At 46.8% G+C, this 17,344-nt stretch overlaps 1 protein-coding gene across 1 annotated transcript; it reads left to right on the forward strand.

Annotated features, from left to right (window-relative positions):
* Positions 1-15,223: 15,223 nt before the first annotated feature.
* On the forward strand, positions 15,224-16,471 carry B3GNT9 (UDP-GlcNAc:betaGal beta-1,3-N-acetylglucosaminyltransferase 9; the record flags this gene model as incomplete). Its single annotated transcript, XM_082489333.1, has 1 exon — positions 15,224-16,471. One exon carries the CDS (start codon positions 15,224-15,226, stop codon positions 16,469-16,471), a length of 1,248 nt encoding a protein of 415 aa, XP_082345459.1.
* Positions 16,472-17,344: the final 873 nt, after the last annotated feature.

The raw sequence follows: 17,344 nt of genomic DNA on the forward strand, positions 1-17,344 counted from the left end.
TAGGACCAGCTTCTAGACAGGCAAGCCCCGATGGCCTTTTAAACCACAACTCGCATCATAATCCTTCCTGGAGTCAAAGCTGTCATTCAGTAAGGAGGAACACAATGTGGGATTCAGCTATGAGCTCCTGGGGCTGGTGCCACTCCCTTAGCGTCTGCTAAAATGCATGCTGTGAGCAGCAGCTAAGGGAAGACTCAAATTGGGAGGATTTAGATGGCCAGCTTGAAGCCAGTTGGGGTCCACATGCCTCAGATACGCCTAGCATCGCATTCCCCAGCATAAGCCTGCAGAACCTGGCTTTTTTCTGCAGGATTTGAATCCCCAAGGTCACGTACATGGTGCGGAAAGAACATGGAGGGGGACAGAGATGGGGAGAATGTTTTTAGGGTGTGAATCTGTTTCCATCTTGCCCTTTGCTTCAAAGGAAGCAAGATTTCATGTGCGCACCATCTCTACAAAGACTGTGACCCCACAGCATTGTATTAAGCCATTCTGTGTCACTGCTGTTGCAGTCTCATCTCCTCCATTCCTGCTCCATGTCCTACCCTCTCCCTTACAGTAGTACCAGCGCTCTTCCCAAAAGGAAGCAATCATCTCTCTGACAGTTTTGCTTTTGGGACCAGCACAGCAATGCTGATGTTAGTTAGTTCAGGCTGATGTGGAACCATACCTCAAAGTATTTAGTTTTCCTGCCAGATCCCAGCTGGGGAACTCTGGCAGCAACCCACCTGGCAAATGATATTTTTTTTTTAAAAGAAAAAAAAAACACATCAGAAACTTGAAAATTACTTTAACAGCAAGAGGGTTTGCTCTTGATTTTGCAAAAATGATTTTTTAGAAGACAAGGTCACATGCATAGCTTGCAATCTCATCCATAATGAGTATTTCTAAGCTCTCAGGCTAGCTATTCACATGCATAACTTTCATATACAGTTATAAGGCAGCCACTGAGTAGTGAGAACAGCATTTTATAGCATCTGTTAATGCTCAGAATGACAAAGGCTCTTATTATGCAGCATATACTTCAAGTCCAAAAAACTTCTTTGCTCTTATTAGTGTATTACAGAGGACTAAGCATGAATGCTTTTTTTTCTTAAGGCAAACCTTGTGCATTTTATTCCTCCGCCAGCAATTGGCATATGTGGTTCCTGTTACTCACAGATTCCTTCTCACAAGTGCCATTAAGTGCTGGAGCTCCTGGCAACCTTTCTGGAATATCATCATCTTTAACAGCATTCACAGGTGCCTTCAGTGCAGAGACTCAAAGGAAAAGGGTTTTCCAGTGATATTTCGTGGCGGAATTGTCTTGAGCACATGGCATAGTTTGGGACCATAGCTGTGGTTGTTTCATGCCTTCTTTTCCGTGATTGGTCATCATCATCATTAGATGCAATGAAAACTTGATTCTGGTCTCAAGCAGACTCCTTTCTGCTAAAAGAGTAGGGTTTTTTTAGTATTATCTGGCACAAACATAGACAGAATTTTCACAGAAGCCTTAGAATGAAATAGATCAATTGGATCATGAGTACACCATGTCATTGGCATTGAGTTGGCACTTGGCTGGGGCTTGACTCAGAATTTCCTTCTGTTTTATCCAGAAGATTTTACAGCGGTTTTATACCAGTGCACAAAGACAAAGGAACTCGCATCACACAGGGAAGAAAGCAGCACTCAAAGGAAAAAAAACATTAGCAGAGATTTGTTGAAGAAATTAGAGGTGTGTCATTACCTCAGATAGTAATGCATGAGCAGAACTGAAGAGAGAGCTCGATGTTGGGGATTCTTGCTGATAAACCACAAACTCAGTGCTATATGCCAGACCAAGGGCTATAATAAGCACCCCTGGTGACTGCCTGGCTGTCACGCCATTGGAAAAGGAGTGCGCTCGTGCTTTCTTCCTTGCAAAGTTAGTTGCACACATCCTGCACCTACTCAGATGCCAGATATGCAAGCGTCGCTCCCTGACTACTATTTATATTGATTAGCTAATGTCTAGCGTGTGAGATAAGCCATGGGCAGCGCTGCTGCTGGTGAATTTGGCCTTCTCCCCCGACAGCTCTTCTCTACGTATTGAGATATGTCTGGGAAAAAAAAATAAATGTTGGGGGGAAGGGTGGCGGTGTTTCAGAACCAAACATGTAGCAAACCAGCACACAATATTAAAAGCAAATAAAGATGCTAATCAGTTGCATATAAAAAAAAATGAAATAGACAAAGTATAAAACAAACCACAGAAACCAGGCCCAAATGTGCTTACAGGAAGGGATCCAAGAGGGCTTTTTTGTGGTACAGATTGTTTTTGTAGTCTTAGCAATGTTTCAGATTTGAAGGAGGCTCCTTTCAGTCTGCCAGAAAGAATAAAAGATCCATCCAAAGGAGAATTTGAATGATTTGTTTTGGCATAGCTGAGCTACAGTGTTCAAACGGATAATAACAAAGAGGAGAGTGAAAGTCGAAATGCTCACCAGACACATTTTGGCATGAGGCATCTGATGGAAGCAAACCTGAGAGTATACCCTGATATAAAATTGTTACAAAGGAAAAATATCAAACTGTCCTGGAAGGCAGAGTCAGTGAAAGGCCAACATTAACCCTCTTAGATGCTTGTTAAAAATACACCATAGGTTAATTCACCTGCTGAAGACACCGATGCACCATCACAGCAGATCGGGAAGGTGCTTTCTTTCAGCAGCTTCAATTCTCGTGTGCCACAACTGCTTACAGTGGACCAGTTTGTCAGGTAAAAACAGTACTTGACTCAAAAATTAGGAAAGGGTTCAGCATTATTGATCGGAAGTGCTTAAAAATTACAAGCCTGACCTTAAATCATAAAATTTTCTTCCAGATTTTCATAGCAGGTCAAATTAAAAATGAATGTTGATAGGTCACAGCAACACTTTCCAGGTTTCCGTTTTCAGCTTCAGCCCTACCATTGAAGAGATGGATACCTGGATTATTTTTAATGCAAAATAGGATGTTAATGTCACAGCACTGCAGGTTACAGAGCTTTAGGAAAAAATGAGAGCCTCCAAATAAAACCGTTTGCTGGAGTTTCATAGCTGGGAAGTCTCAGAACTACCCATTTCAAAATCTGGAGGAAGCTGAGGCAAAAAAAAGAATATACTTTGCACCATTGTCAAGATACGGAAAACGTAATGCCAAAAAAGCGTGTAGGCTTAGAGCTGAAGGAAACTACTTGTCCAGAGACAGCCTAGGTGCTTGGTGCAGACACTGTTCCAGACAAAGGTCTTTTCCCAGCGTGAGGAAATGGTGGGGTTTTTCCCTTACCTCTTAATTTTGTCATTCATTTCAAAATCCGCTTCAGCATTGAGAAGGCGTCCTGCTGCCTGGGTCACTGTGTTGCCTCCCCTCTGCAGTTTCCAAAGGTACCTTTAGAGCCACGTCCGAGTCCCACGCCAGTAGCTGCCTGCAGCCTCTGAAACCAAAAGTGAGCACATAGAGCAATGAGGAGCTTCAAATTCACTTGAGCTGCTGATTTAGTTTAACGGAAAATTCTGGTATAGACATGAACATCTGGTATTGTACACCTGAACTCAAGGAGATACTAGAATGGGAGTCAAGAGGGTTTCTTCAGCCTAACCCACATATTGGAGTGTGTACATGAAATTGGTGAGATACCTGGGCTTTACCCTGGGCAAGGCTCTGGCCATGTGTCTTTTGTACAGAAATGGGCTCAAACAGTGAGGCAATTAATAAAAAAATATATATTTTTTTTTCTTCTCTGGATTCAATTTTAAAGCCCCTGAAGGAATTTGGCCATACATGCCTAACTGAAATCTGTAGGAGATGTGTGGTTAAGTCCCTTAGTCATCAGTGGAAAAATCCCTTGCTGACCTTCTAATTCCAAATTTCCGTGATATTCAGCATCATATCTGGATCGGTCACCTAAAGCTATGGACTGCAATGCCACATATACTCACGTCCAGGACATTCAACCTCCAAGGAATTGTCTTTTACAGAAGAAAAGCACTTTGTTCTATTTTTTCCCCCCATTCTTTTTAATAAATAAATATATACTTTTGATGAAAAGCGACTCAGAGACTTTCATTAAAACACTTAACACGGTAGTGAGAAAGAGTTACACTGAAGTTCTGGCCACGTTGACCATCACCAGCTCTCAGAGGAGAGCTTTGGCTGGGTGCACAATAGGGTCCTGCCCAACATCACATATTTCTCCTCACATATTTCTACCTGCCAAGGCCGGTACCCCACCTGCAAGTTAGGGGCTCTGATTTCAAGTCGAAACCAAGCTAAACCACCACATTTGTTCAGTTACTGCTTTGATGAGCCTTTTTTAGCAAACATGGCCAGAAGGGGAGGTTTGTCTCAAACCTGGCACCTGGCAGAGCTCCTCACGTTTCTTTCGGTGCTGTTATATATCTGGGACTCCTCCGAGGCCACAGTACCGCCACAATCCAGAATGCCTCACTATTGGTGAGCTGTCTCACAAGGCTGCCTGCCCGGGTAGGTGAGGAGCCAAGGAGCTTGGACATTATATCTTCTCCAGTGGCTTTGCACAGGAAGCCACTGGCTGACCTGACAGCTGAACCCGGGGAAATCCCTTTTGCCAGGAACTTGAGCAGAGCAGTGTTTCACCCTGAATCACTTAAATCTCAGACAGTACTTGAAAATCACAACATCAGCCCTTCTTTATTCACCACAAAGCTGTATTCCCAACCGCATGGCTTGATGCCTGCGGGAATACAGTGACGGGGAGCAGGGCTACAGCGGGTGGAAGGACAGCACACCAACCCATGGTTAACAGGGCTGACTTACCGACAAGGGTCAACAAGATGACTGCCCCAATCTCAGAAGACAGAGTGACATGCCATGGGACAGACCAAGGGCACCTTTGCTGGCAGCGAGACGAATGAATCAGCCATGCATCGGTGCCCAGGGAACAAGGTACAGGTGAGACAGCAACCACATAGAAGCACCAGTGGAGAAAACTCCTCCACCTCCCAAGCTGCCTGCATGGCTCTCCATGCCATGGCAGTCACAAAGGTACCACACAGCCATGAAAGCCTCTGTTTTCATTCTCACTCCATGGGTGCAAGCAAGAAGGGTAGTAGGGCCCAAAACCTGGCTGGGGGAACGCAAGGGAAATACCTGCTGTGGGTCCCCAGTGGTTTCAGGGAGCAGTCCCCCTCCCTCTGTGACCCTCATCTGCCTCCTTACAGAGGAGGGGTGAAAAACAGCCGGGGACTGCTGCTGCAGAGAAGGATAAAGCTACCTTGGGTTGGCACAGGGAAAGCATGAAGCTGAGTAACTTTTATAGCTGAGGTTTCTGATCAGCTGTGCTATCCAGCGAGGAACTGCTGCATTTCAGACAGCTGCAGATCACGAGGAAACAGCTTCACCAGCCTGGAGCATCCAAACGCAGAGCTTGAGCGTTGCTCACCAGGAACCCCTCCTATGACAGCTTTTCATGGTGACGTTGTGTTCAATAAAGCAAAACATTTGAGCTGAAATCAAAAATACATCAAAATAGCACAGTTATAAAAAAGCATTTTTACATTATGTTTAAAAAAAAAACAGTTGGGAGTTCGTGAAAACAACTGAGTAGATCAAAACCTGGTTTTATCACAAGTTCACTGGAAATTAAAAACTTTGCTTACTAAAGGGGCCACGGTCTGGGCACTCTCCAGACCCCTGGCCTCTGTTAGAGGAATAAGGGTCGTTGTTTCCACTGCAGAGACAAACAGAGCCACAGAGATAGGGAACGCTATGGCTGCAGTCAGCTGGCAGATCAGTAGTGACGGCAATTTAGATTTGGCTCGGAATAAAAATGTTCTGTTGCAAGTAATTCAAATTAAATGGAAAAAAGTGGGTGGGTTTTTTGTTTGTTTTTGTTTTTTGTTTTTGGTTTTTTTTTTTTTTTGTTTCAGTGTTTTGGGAGGGACCCTCGCATCTGTCTTCAGCCTCCGCACCGCTCAGCTCCTGCCTCCTCCCATCATTGCCCTACTAGGAAAAAAGAAACCAACCCCCAAGTGGATTTTCCTTCTGCGCTGAACCCAACCCTCAATTTCGAATTTTGAGCCTTCACAGAGGTCAAGCAAATAATTGCAAGTGGATTAAAAAAAAAAAAAAAAAGCCTAATTGTGGAAAAAAAAAAAAAAGAGAAAAATTAGTATGTTTCCTATTGAAAAAAGTTACAGAAAAAAAGAAATAGCCTTTTTTTGTGGTTGTTATTTTTAACCAGTAAAACATCCGAATTGATGGAAGTCCCCAACCTGGCTCTGCATTCAATCCCTCGGCACCCCCATCCTGGCCCTCTCCTGCGGGGCGCGGATGCCCGTGGGCAGACAGAGCCGGGGCTCCGCGGCGCTGGAGGCCATCTGCGCTCCCCAGCCTGCCGATCACGTGTCAGGCACTTGGAAGCGGACCCAGCTCCTTCCCCCGGCGCGGTTGCTCCTTCCACCACGCTACAGTAAGCGAGTGTGTGCAAGGAGGGAGCCCGGCGTCTCCTCTCGCACCCCGTTGGCACACGCACCCCTCCCCGGTCGGCACACGAGCGCGGGGAAACTTTTCTGGCTTTCACCATGAAAACGGCCCAGAGCGCAGGCGACCCAGCGCTGCTTTGCTCAGCGAGGGTTTCCTCGGTTTCGCTTAAAGGCTGAGGAATGTCTAACACTAACTATATCCAGATGTGCCTACTTGGCAGCCCGCTGCTGAAACACTACCGAGGGGACACAGGATCAGCGCTATCAAATGGGATGTAAGTATCTATTATGTATGTTTGATCGGAGCGGGTCGGGGAGAGCTGTGCAGCGAGCAGCGGGAATTGGAGACTGTCCTTAGTGCTCTCCTTTTCCTCCAGCTTTTCTTTCTGCCTTGTTGCTTTTGCAATGTTGTTCCATGCAGCAATCTGAATCGTGATCGGTAACATGCAGCAGTCTCGGCTACCGGCTCTGAACACGCAGCCTCCGGCCCCACTACGTCTGCTTTACATTTTACTTTCCAAAGAACTTTCTTTGCATGTTTTAAGTTGTTTTTACAGAAGAAACTTTGGGGCTTCATTAGAGAATGGCTCCAGTGCTGCAAGATGGGGTTTCTTCCTGACTGCGAACATGTTTCAGTGGTGGCACATTATATTTACAAGCCATTCTTCGTCAGCAAAAGGACGTGAATCTTTCCCTTGTGTTACACTATTGTATGCTTTCAGCAAAACATGGGAATTTTCAAGCTCTCTAATGTTCAAAGAGAGAAAGAAAAAAAGTTCAGTTGCAGTGAAACAGGCAGTTGCTGATCGCATTCTTGAATGGCTTTCAGGCAGATTCTGATAAACTTATGCCGTGGGTATCTTCTCGAAATTAGCGGGGCAAGTCAGCACGCACTCCCTCTCCTGTTCACGTCTGGGTGTAAGCATACCTCCATGCTGATGCGCTGTAATTGCTGGGGCACACCAGGCAAATTATTTATCAAATCAGAAAGAGAGCGTGAGCGATGCAGCCTGGGGAAAGGAGGGCCGCTGTTTCTGTGGGGCTATTTCTTACCTCTTTCACGAGCCTGTAAGGTTTTATTCTCCTCCTGGGGCTGGGAGGAAAGGAATATTTGCAAGGGAGAGGTAGGCTCCTTGCCCTTAGCTGCTCCAGGAGGGGCCTGTCTCCCAAAAGCACTCGGGGTGCGAGCTCTCCATAATTCTGACAATCAGATCGCCTACAGGCAAGCCTGTGCCTGGATTTAGGAAAGCACCTCTCAAGGCTGCTAAGTCTGCTCAAAAAAATTGGGCGTTACCTTCTCCTACCTTGTAGACAGCTAAACGTTCTCGTTAGAGACGTGGTGCTGTGATTAAGAGGAGCTGCCAGTTTTCCCTGTTTGCTGGGGCCAGCCACGGCGTGCCTGGCAGCAGCGCAGTCCTGCACCGGCACTGCCACTATGGCACATCCCACCCCAAAAGGACCGGGGAAAACATCCCACACTGCTAAAATGCAGCGGAGCTGCAGCCCCCAGATGGTGCCACGTGTATGCAAACGACTCACCATCGGGTCAGCAGTGCGACGGGAGGAGCAGTGCAGACAGTCGGCGTTTCCCGGAGGTGGTGGGGACGGTCGTGCAGGCAGCCAGCGCTGCCCAGGGTCATCGAGGCTGCCATGCGTAAGTGCCGCTGCACCACACGGTTCCCCGCTGGAGATGGGGTGAGTCGCTTTCTGGAACCCCTGTAAGGGAGAGCAGACATCTTAGCACGCATCGCCAGCCTTCGCGCGACAACTCCGCAGTTCCTCTGCGTCAGCAGCCGTTCGCAAGCAGTTGTCCAACATGTGACGGACATTGTGAAGGCAAGGCTGGCAGCACCGATGGGAGAAGCTATAATAAAACGGGACCGGCCAGCTGGGAGGCTGACAAAACCACGTATTTCAGGACTGGGACAAGCAGAGAGATAAATAAGGCACCCTTATCCTGTAACAGCATGGATCTCATCCATTCGTTTGTGCTGGCCCAAAAAGCAGCTCCGACAGGAAAGCTGGAAGGAGTCTTTGGAGTGGGGCCTGCATTTTTATCACAGAATGGTTTGGGTTGGAAGGGACCTTAGGGATCATCTGGTTCCAACCACCCTGCCACAGGCAGGGACACCTCCCGCCAGCCCAGGTTGCTCCAAGCCTCGTCCAACCTGGCCTTGACTGCCTCCAGGGATGGGGCCCCTTTAGGCACTGGAAGGGGCTCTCAGGTCTCCCCGGAGCCTTCTCTTCTCCAGGCTGAACCCCCCCAACTCTCCCAGCCTGTCCTCCCAACAGAGCGGCTCCAGCCCTTGCAGCATCTCTGGGGCCTTCTCTGGCCCCACTCCAACAGGTCCATGTTCTTCGGATGTTGGGACCACCCGAGCTGGAGGCAGTATTGCAGGTGGAGTCTCACCAGAGTGCAGTAGAGGAGCATTGTTTCAACCAACAGAGCTTCTGCCTCCAGGTGCTGCAAGGCAAGTAACAGCAGCGGTGACACTGTGCACGGGGACAGAGCACTGCTGCGACAGCAGCACGTCAGCAGTGTCCGAGCAGCGCCATGCTGTGCGGCTGAGCACTACGAGCCTCTGCCTCCCTGCACTGTGCTTGTTTGGCTCTGGCTCACGATCCTGACTCCTGGGAAAGCTCTCTTAAGACATTCAGCTAATTAAATCTTACAGCCTATTCTCAGTTTGTTTACAGACTTCAAAACTTCTAAGCAGCTGAACGCGATGGGCTCTTTTTTCTGGTAAAGCAGCTTAGCGATTGTTTTGGTTACTTCATTTTTCTAGGGCTTTGCACTAACCAATGTGCCGAAGGGTCTCTCTTGTATTTCAGCCTGCCCCGTCTTCTAGTCAAGAAGATCAAATCATTCAGCATTGCTCTGTAATCCTATAGCTCCAAATGAGACCTCTTCACAAACACCCTGTAATGCAGAGAGGAGTTGTCCAGCAAAGCCACTTGAAGCATCAACTTTGATGAGGTTATTTACTTTGCCCAGAGGGAGGAAAAAAAAAAAAAAAAAACCAAAAAAAAACCACGACACAGAAAACAAACGAACAAAACCAAAAAAAGAAACCATGGAGGAATAAAACTCTTTACGTGACACTCAAACATAGAAATGCAAGAGGGCTTGCTCCTCTGCTCCAACACAGAGCTATTTTTCCCCTTTAAACACTTCAAAAACAGCTCAAATCATTAAACCTCAGTTGTTTCATGCGTGTTTTTGTTCGTGGGGCAGAACAAACCCAGCTCTGGAAGCTGACACATTTCCTTGTGGGTACCCCAAAGAGCCCAGACACCCACATGATGCAAAATGAAGATGAGTTTTTGCCTGCACGAGACCCGTACTGAGATAACTCAGCCGAGGTTTTGAAACCTTTGCCTTAGCGCTTCACTTCAGGTTTCTGTACAAGGGGAAGAGAAGGATGGCAGCCCAGCACGGCTCAAAGAGAGCAGAAGTAACTCTCATGTAAAATAGGGCGCTCCTCACCTTTGTGTGTTCAGCGATGCATTTAAATTCAACTCGTAGGGACACAGAAGTCAAACACTCTCTTGGGGGCTTGGAGGACAGGACTCAGCAAGAGTCGGTAGGTAGATGTAGTCACCAGAGCTTCAGGCAGTGCAGACTTCTTGCTGTCAGCATCCTGGGCTGGTGGGATAAAGCTAATCTGTGCATGTCTAATTTATGCAGTCCCAACTGCAGGATGGGCACAGGGTATGTCATCACTGGTGGGTTCCTGAACAGTGGCAGGAGGGGGCAGAGGAACAGCAGCGCAAGGTGAAGATGGGCCTGGGAGCTTCATATTGCTCTTTTTGAGTGAGGCAGGGTGGAAAAAACTGCTGGAAATGAGGTGGGAGAGGGACACGTGCACAGACCTCCCCGCTGCAGGCCAGAGCCTGCGTCTCAGCTTCCAGCACTGGGTGTTACAACCTGACTTTGTTCCTGTGAAACACGTTCAGCCAACATGAAATGAAAACAAATACCCCAAACCTCAAGCATTGCTTCAAAGCACCCCCACCACCCAGAATTTGCCACGTTCCCCCAGGTATTGCAAAAAAACTCATTGAACCCATCGGTGCTGGATCCTCAACACTTTCTTTAGCTCATTTTACAGAGAAACAGCAAAGCCATCTCCATCGGCAACCACAGCCCCACGTATTACACGGTCCATACAACTTACACAGCCCCTCCATTGCACAACCCAAACCTACCAGTGGCCACTCCAGCTTCAGGAGCAAGGCAAGGAGCTGAAAACACTTAGCGTGTGGCACAGCAGCAAGCTGATCCAAGGACAACCCACAGCCGCGCTCGGTGGAGACAGATGCTCCCATGAGGCAGGCTGGGACACGTATGCAGCAGAGCTCGTTGCTGTGTTTCATACCTTCTCACTCAGTGTACCACATTTTCGGCTTCCCTCACTATCACAGCTGCTTTTCCCGAGGCTGGACAGGTTGAATAAGCACTCTCCAAGGCACAAAGCAACATGCCAGAATCACCAAGGCTTCTTGACTGAATTCAGGGACAGGATCCAGAAGCTTGAGCCCATGCGAGCAGAAGTGCCAAGTGACGGAGATGTGACAGCTGCTGCAAAAGAAAGAAGTTTCCAGGATGAGCTCAAGGCTTCATGTCATTCAACTGAGAATGAAGGACTAGCAATTTTTATTTATTTATTTTTTTAAATCATCATTTAACTGCTTTTATTGCAGCACTCCTTGGCCATATTTCAGAATCCTCCTCTCAAATAAATGGAAACCAGGCGGAGGACTAGGCCCTCTGCCTGAGCGTGCAACAGCGCGGGTCAGATTCCCTGCCTGGATGTTCACCAGGGTGCCGTGCCCAGCTCTGGCCACTTCCAACTTTCAAGCATTTTGTTGCCTCTTGGGTCGCCCAGGCTGTGCCCGCCTTGGTCCTTCCAGCACGTTCCCTATGGATGGGCTCCCCCTGTTCCCACCCCATGGATATGGGACCTCTCAGCCTCTTCTACAGCCCAGCTCAGCCCTCTAACACCGCTGGTGCTTGCAGCCCAGCACACAACGCTCCCCACCTTCCCCAGGGCGCCCCTTGTCCCACTGCTGGGCAAACTGCACTGTCCCATTCAGACCCACTCCAGCTGGACTTCAGATCCCTACTGTAGCCATCTCTGGGCAGCCAACACAAAGAGGGACAGCTGTCCGTTTCTCCAAGCTTGGAGGACACGGGAGGCAGCCCTGGCAGCAAAGCTCACACTCCTCGAGGCACCGAGTGATGCAGCAGTTTTATAACCTCAACTCCGCTTCACCAGTTGGATGGAGATCCCCCACGGCGGCGTACGAAGCAGAGACACGTCCGCCTTGGATGGGGACACGCAGCGAGGCGCTGTGCTGAGAAACGCTCTGCTGTGCTCACATCTCTTTTGTTTGGCATCAAGTATTTTCTGCTCGCTTTGATAGCCCTGTAATTTTAATTTTTTTTTTTTGTCCCCCTGGTGTTGTGGTGGATGAATAATCTTTTTGGCTTTAGGACATACTGGAGTGTCTGCCAGAATCCTCGATCCCTCTGAATTCAAGAACAGGACAGCTTTTCCCACACTGACAACCATGGATAGACCTTACACCTTTGTAATAATCGAGGGTTCAAAAGAAGGAAACATCTAACAAAGACGGAAAATCCATATAATTCGATCAAGGATTCACTTCAAGGGCTGGCAACTTCTTTTGAAAACTAGATGTCTATATTCAGCAATGAACTGTTTTATTTCAGCATGAAAACTGCTATTTCGGATTCTTTTCTTTCAATAAATGGAAACACAGAAGAAAATCCAGGCTATCAGCCCAGGCTTGTAACAATTCAGGGTTTTTTTTTGGCTTTTTCAAGGGCTCTTATTGCCAGATCCTGAGATGCTGGGTAAATCTGTAAGTCATGGAAATTACGAGTTTCATGACACATACATTTTATTCCAAACCCTCGCCGATAAAATTAAACAGAGGAAAGAGCCAGGACTTTCATCCAGCTCCTTAATTACCATCTGGAGCCTGGCAGCTGAAATAAGATCAAACTTTTGCATAGAAAAGGAAAAAAAAGAAATTATTACAGCAGAGAGAGACATGAGACTTCACAAAGAGCTTGAGTGGAGATAAACAAACATCCCAACACTCTCAGGATCCATCCCACTAGGGACTCCGCATCTGCCACTCTCAATTTGCACACGACAGACATAAAATGCAAACTAACATCCTATATACGTTAGAAGGGACTGTTTCACGAGGCTGAAAATAGTTATGAGTCAAGTCATGTGGCAGAAGGAACACAAACAGAAAACAGCTTCTGATTATTATAAGCGTTTTAACAGCAATTTATGAGAGATCAGAGAAAATTCTACAATCCTGCTATTAAGATCAAAGCTACACCGGTTAAAACATCTGCCTAGCCTAGGAGAGAGTGAAAGGTACAGTAAAAAAAAAGCCAACAAACGGAGAAAAACCCAGCAACCTCTTTCAGAGGTCAGAAAACGGCAAGAAAGGCAGCCTGAGGAAAAAAGCCTGGTCACCAGGACAAGGAGGAAGTGATTTTGGATCCCCTGGGAACGCTAAGAGCCTTACACCAAAGCACGGATAAGCCATTTGCTAAAATAAAGTTTTCAGTAATACCAGAGAGAAAGCAGAGGAAGTCAGGAAATATTTTGGAGCTGCACTTGGGAAAAAAGATAGCCGACACCACACGACAATGAAATACTCTCCATTTCAACAGTAACTTGGAGAGGCAGTTCACCAGTAACGAAAAAGCAAACTATTTTAAAATTACGAGGTCCAAGTAATCCACATCTAAGAATTTTAAAGGGGCTGGTCAAGAAATCAACTGGTTTAGTAATTTTGCTTTCTGATAGGTCTTGAAACATTGCCTAGATCCCACAGGGTCTGGAGGCAATGTTGTGCTGCTATTTTCCTACTTCACAATTACAGGCTCGTCAGCCTAAATTTGAGCTTCAAAAAGGTAACATGGCTGATACAAAATGGATGGTTAACGAGCAATTAGTAGGTGATACAATCCATTACAGTGAAAAAAAGATTTGCTGAAAACAGATGCCACCAAACTAAAGAGGATCCTGTTTTAAGTCATAATCGCGATGAATAACAACATTCTTACCGAGCACTTTGCTGCCCCATTAGGTGTTTGAGTCAGTAAGGCGGCTATGGGGCTCCACCGGAGGCTGAGCATCCATCTGTGTGCTCCGTAGGTGAACGATGCTGAAAAACAGTGAACTGCAGGAATAAACTGCCTAGGAGGTGGCAAGCCCTGGCTCCTCCACCCTTCTTGGTCCTCAGTAAGGAGCACCCCTTCAGTGAAGGCAGACTGCTGTTCAACCAGGCAGCTTTGCATCAAGAAGCTTTTGGATAAGACGATCTCAGCTCATTCGGAAGAGATAACTGCAATACCTTCAAAGGCAGCTTCCATGAATACAGCACAGGCAAGATAGAGCTGTAAATCTCATACAAGCGTCAAAGATTATCAGTGGGTTATATAAAAATAATTACGTGCACTGGTGGGAAAATTTTTGGGTAGAGCTAAACTTTTAGTAACGTGCTCCGTGCGAACGACTCTAGGGAGTACAATTGTCACCCGCCTTCTCCAGGAGCCTGGGGCGGCTGTCGGGTCCCCTGCGTTCAACTCAGTGGTTGAGCTGCTGTGGGCAATAGCAGTGAAGAGAGGACCTGCCTTTGCTGCAGCTACAGACACTTGACCAGCTCTTTCCCTGCACTATGGTTACATGCTGCTTTCTGCTTTCTTACCACTCTTTTTTTTTTTTTTTCCCTTTGCAGTTGAAAAACCGATCGAATGAGACAGAAGATCTCCGGGAAAAGTGTAAGTGAGGAATCAAATCTTGTATTTCAAAAGGCAGCTTCATCTCTCACACCTGAATAAAACATTCCTAACACCAGGCCCTGCCTTGCTTCTGCGTATTGGGATTTATTTGCCCACCTCTTGCTTACCAGTTAGGGTGGTTTGGCAGAAGCAAGACACCCATGCCCCTTGTAACATTATTAGTGGAAGTTATTTATAATGGTTTAATATTTTATAAAGATTACCGGCAGCAAAAAGGTCCTATCTGTATTCAAGCATGTGCCTAATGTATTCATTTTGAAGGCATAAATCACAGCTGGTTTATGAGAGCTGGCTCTGCATGCAGAGGAACACCAGGGACATGCTGCCGCTGAAAAGTCTGTCCTTTAACAGCCAGCTCTGCGCCTTCCTGTTTCGACTCAAAAAAAGGGTAAAAGCAGCAAGAAACAGTTAGCAACTTAAAAAATAATGATAATAATTTAAAAAAAATCTAATGGTTTCTGGAAGAATGGCATTGTTCATCATTTTCCACCTTGTTTTTCCCGAAGCGGTGAGATCTCTGAAACAGCAAAACGTGCTTGGCAGAGGGGGAGGTGGGAGGAAGGGCTGACTTCACATTGTGCTTCAGGAGTGGTTTTCAGGATGACGGGTGACTGCTTGGTGACTTAATGAACTAAATCGCAGAGCCGGAGCACTAGGATCGGTGTTAGGTTTGCAGCCCATGGACCTGTTGGCAAGTTCCTTAACGTGTCTCAGTGTTTGTACGAGTAAAATGCACTTTGCCGCTAGTTTTTTTTAAACGGTGTTTCAGTTAGTCTTGCCTGCATGCTTCAAAGCTGCTGAATCCTCGTTGCTGACACACCGTATGTTTATTGACAGATGGACATTGGTGCCAGGCAGCTCCAACACAGCTTTTAAGAGTCCCAGAAACACTGCAGAGACAATGAGAGTTCGTCTCAAAGGGGACGCAATTTGTACCCTCTTCCTGCTGGTAGCACTTTGCTCATTACTCTACTCCCAACTGGAACATTTGGTCCCGGTAGGAAACAAGGAGCCAACACAGAAGAAGCCTTCGGTAACACAAAAAATATTCTCTGACCCCAAAGCACCTTGGAGACCGATGCCAGCAGAGGCAACGGTACCCAGACCCCAAGCAACTCCTCTTGCTAGACGAACAGAAGTGGCCAACAACAGGGTCCAAACTACAACTCGACCCCCATTGACCGATTCTGCCTTCAACTTCAAGCGCTATCTCCTAAACAAGGACAACAGGAACTTCAAGCTCCTCATTAACCAGCCCAAGAAATGCAAGAAAACACCCGGAGGTCCCTTTCTGCTCATTGCTATCAAATCCGTAGTTGAAGACTTCGACAGACGTGAGATTGTCCGGAAAACTTGGGGCAGGGAGGGTTTGGTGAACGGGGAGCAGATCCAGCGAGTGTTCCTCCTGGGAACACCAAAGAATAGAACAGTGTTGGCAACATGGGAGACTCTGATCCATCAGGAGAGTCAGACATACCGGGACATTTTACTCTGGGACTTCATGGACACTTTCTTCAATCTGACCCTGAAGGAGATCCACTTCCTGAACTGGGCTGCTGAATTCTGCCACAATGTGAAATTTATTTTTAAAGGTGATGCCGATGTGTTTGTCAATGTCGAGAACATTGTTGACTTCCTTGAGAGACACAACCCCACTGAGGACCTCTTTGTTGGGGACATCATCTACAACGCTCGCCCTATCCGTGTCCAAAAGAGCAAATACTATATCCCAGAGACCATGTACGGACTAAGCATCTATCCAGCCTACGCAGGAGGAGGAGGGTTTTTGCTGTCCAGTCGCACCATGAGGAAGCTCTCCAGGGCTTGCAGAGAGGTGGAACTCTTCCCCATCGACGATGTCTTTTTGGGCATGTGCTTACAGAGAATCAACCTCAAACCCATTTTGCATGAAGGATTCAAGACCTTTGGCATTGTCAAGCCTTCTGCTGCCCCACACCTACAGACATTTGACCCCTGTTTTTACAAAGATCTCATGGTAGTTCACAGCCTGAAAGTTGCTGAGATCTGGCTAATGTGGAACCTGCTCCACAGCCCACATCTTTCCTGTACTCAGAAGAAGCAAGTGAAGAAGCCTTTCCAATGGAAAAAGAAAGCTCAAACAACACCACAGGCATCACCTCTCAGATAATACAGGCAGACGGCAGCAGAAACACATAGAAAACCATCTGAGAGGGGGAACCCGGAACTGTTGCAACCAAACAAACTGACTTTAGAAGTAGAGTATTTTAGCATATCTTATTTAGGAAACAACAAACTATTGCAGGAATTTGCCAAAATTCCACATTTGCACACACATACCGTGTAGGTCCTTCTCCATTAAGGAGTCCAAATAATCATAACAGTATCTTTAATTTATTATTATTTATTAGAATTATAGTAGCGCTTAGTGGGCCACTAAGTGTAAAAACACATTGCAAAATGCAATCCTTGGAGATCTTTCAGCATTGTTAGAAAAGTGAGAAATGAAAGAAGATAGAGGGCAAGAGACGATGCCAAGGAGCCCAGGGATCATTGTCAACTTGGTGCCTTGACTCAGACTCATTGAGAAGTGATCAAACTACACCGTAACTAGAGTAAAAGAAATCAAGCCACCTTAGTGTAGGCTCAAATCATATCACCGCTGCCTGGCTGACTCTTTGTAGACCTCATAATGGCTGTTACTTGTTCTGTTGTTCTCCTCTTGAAATAAGGTCCCATACGTTGCAGATAGGGTGGGTACAAGAAAACAAACTGGACGCTGAGGCTGGCATGACTGGTTGAGCAGAGGACAGGTAAGCAGGTAACTGGGAAGAAGCAGACTTCTGAGAGGCCTTTAAAGAAAGGACAAGAAGAACTTTGAGTCGATCCCTCTGAGTCTTGATTTTTCATTATTCATAGCAACACCTGAGCTCAAATATCTGCTCCATTGACACACTCAGGACTCAGGGGACCAGTTTTTGGCACTTCCATGAACTCAAGCTCTTTACGCTATGCTGAGTGGCACTCGGTGAAAACTCACAGT

This window comes from Vanellus vanellus, assembly GCF_965231255.1.
Source record: "Vanellus vanellus genome assembly, chromosome: 12".
In the NCBI taxonomy this organism is placed as follows: domain Eukaryota; kingdom Metazoa; phylum Chordata; class Aves; order Charadriiformes; family Charadriidae; genus Vanellus; species Vanellus vanellus.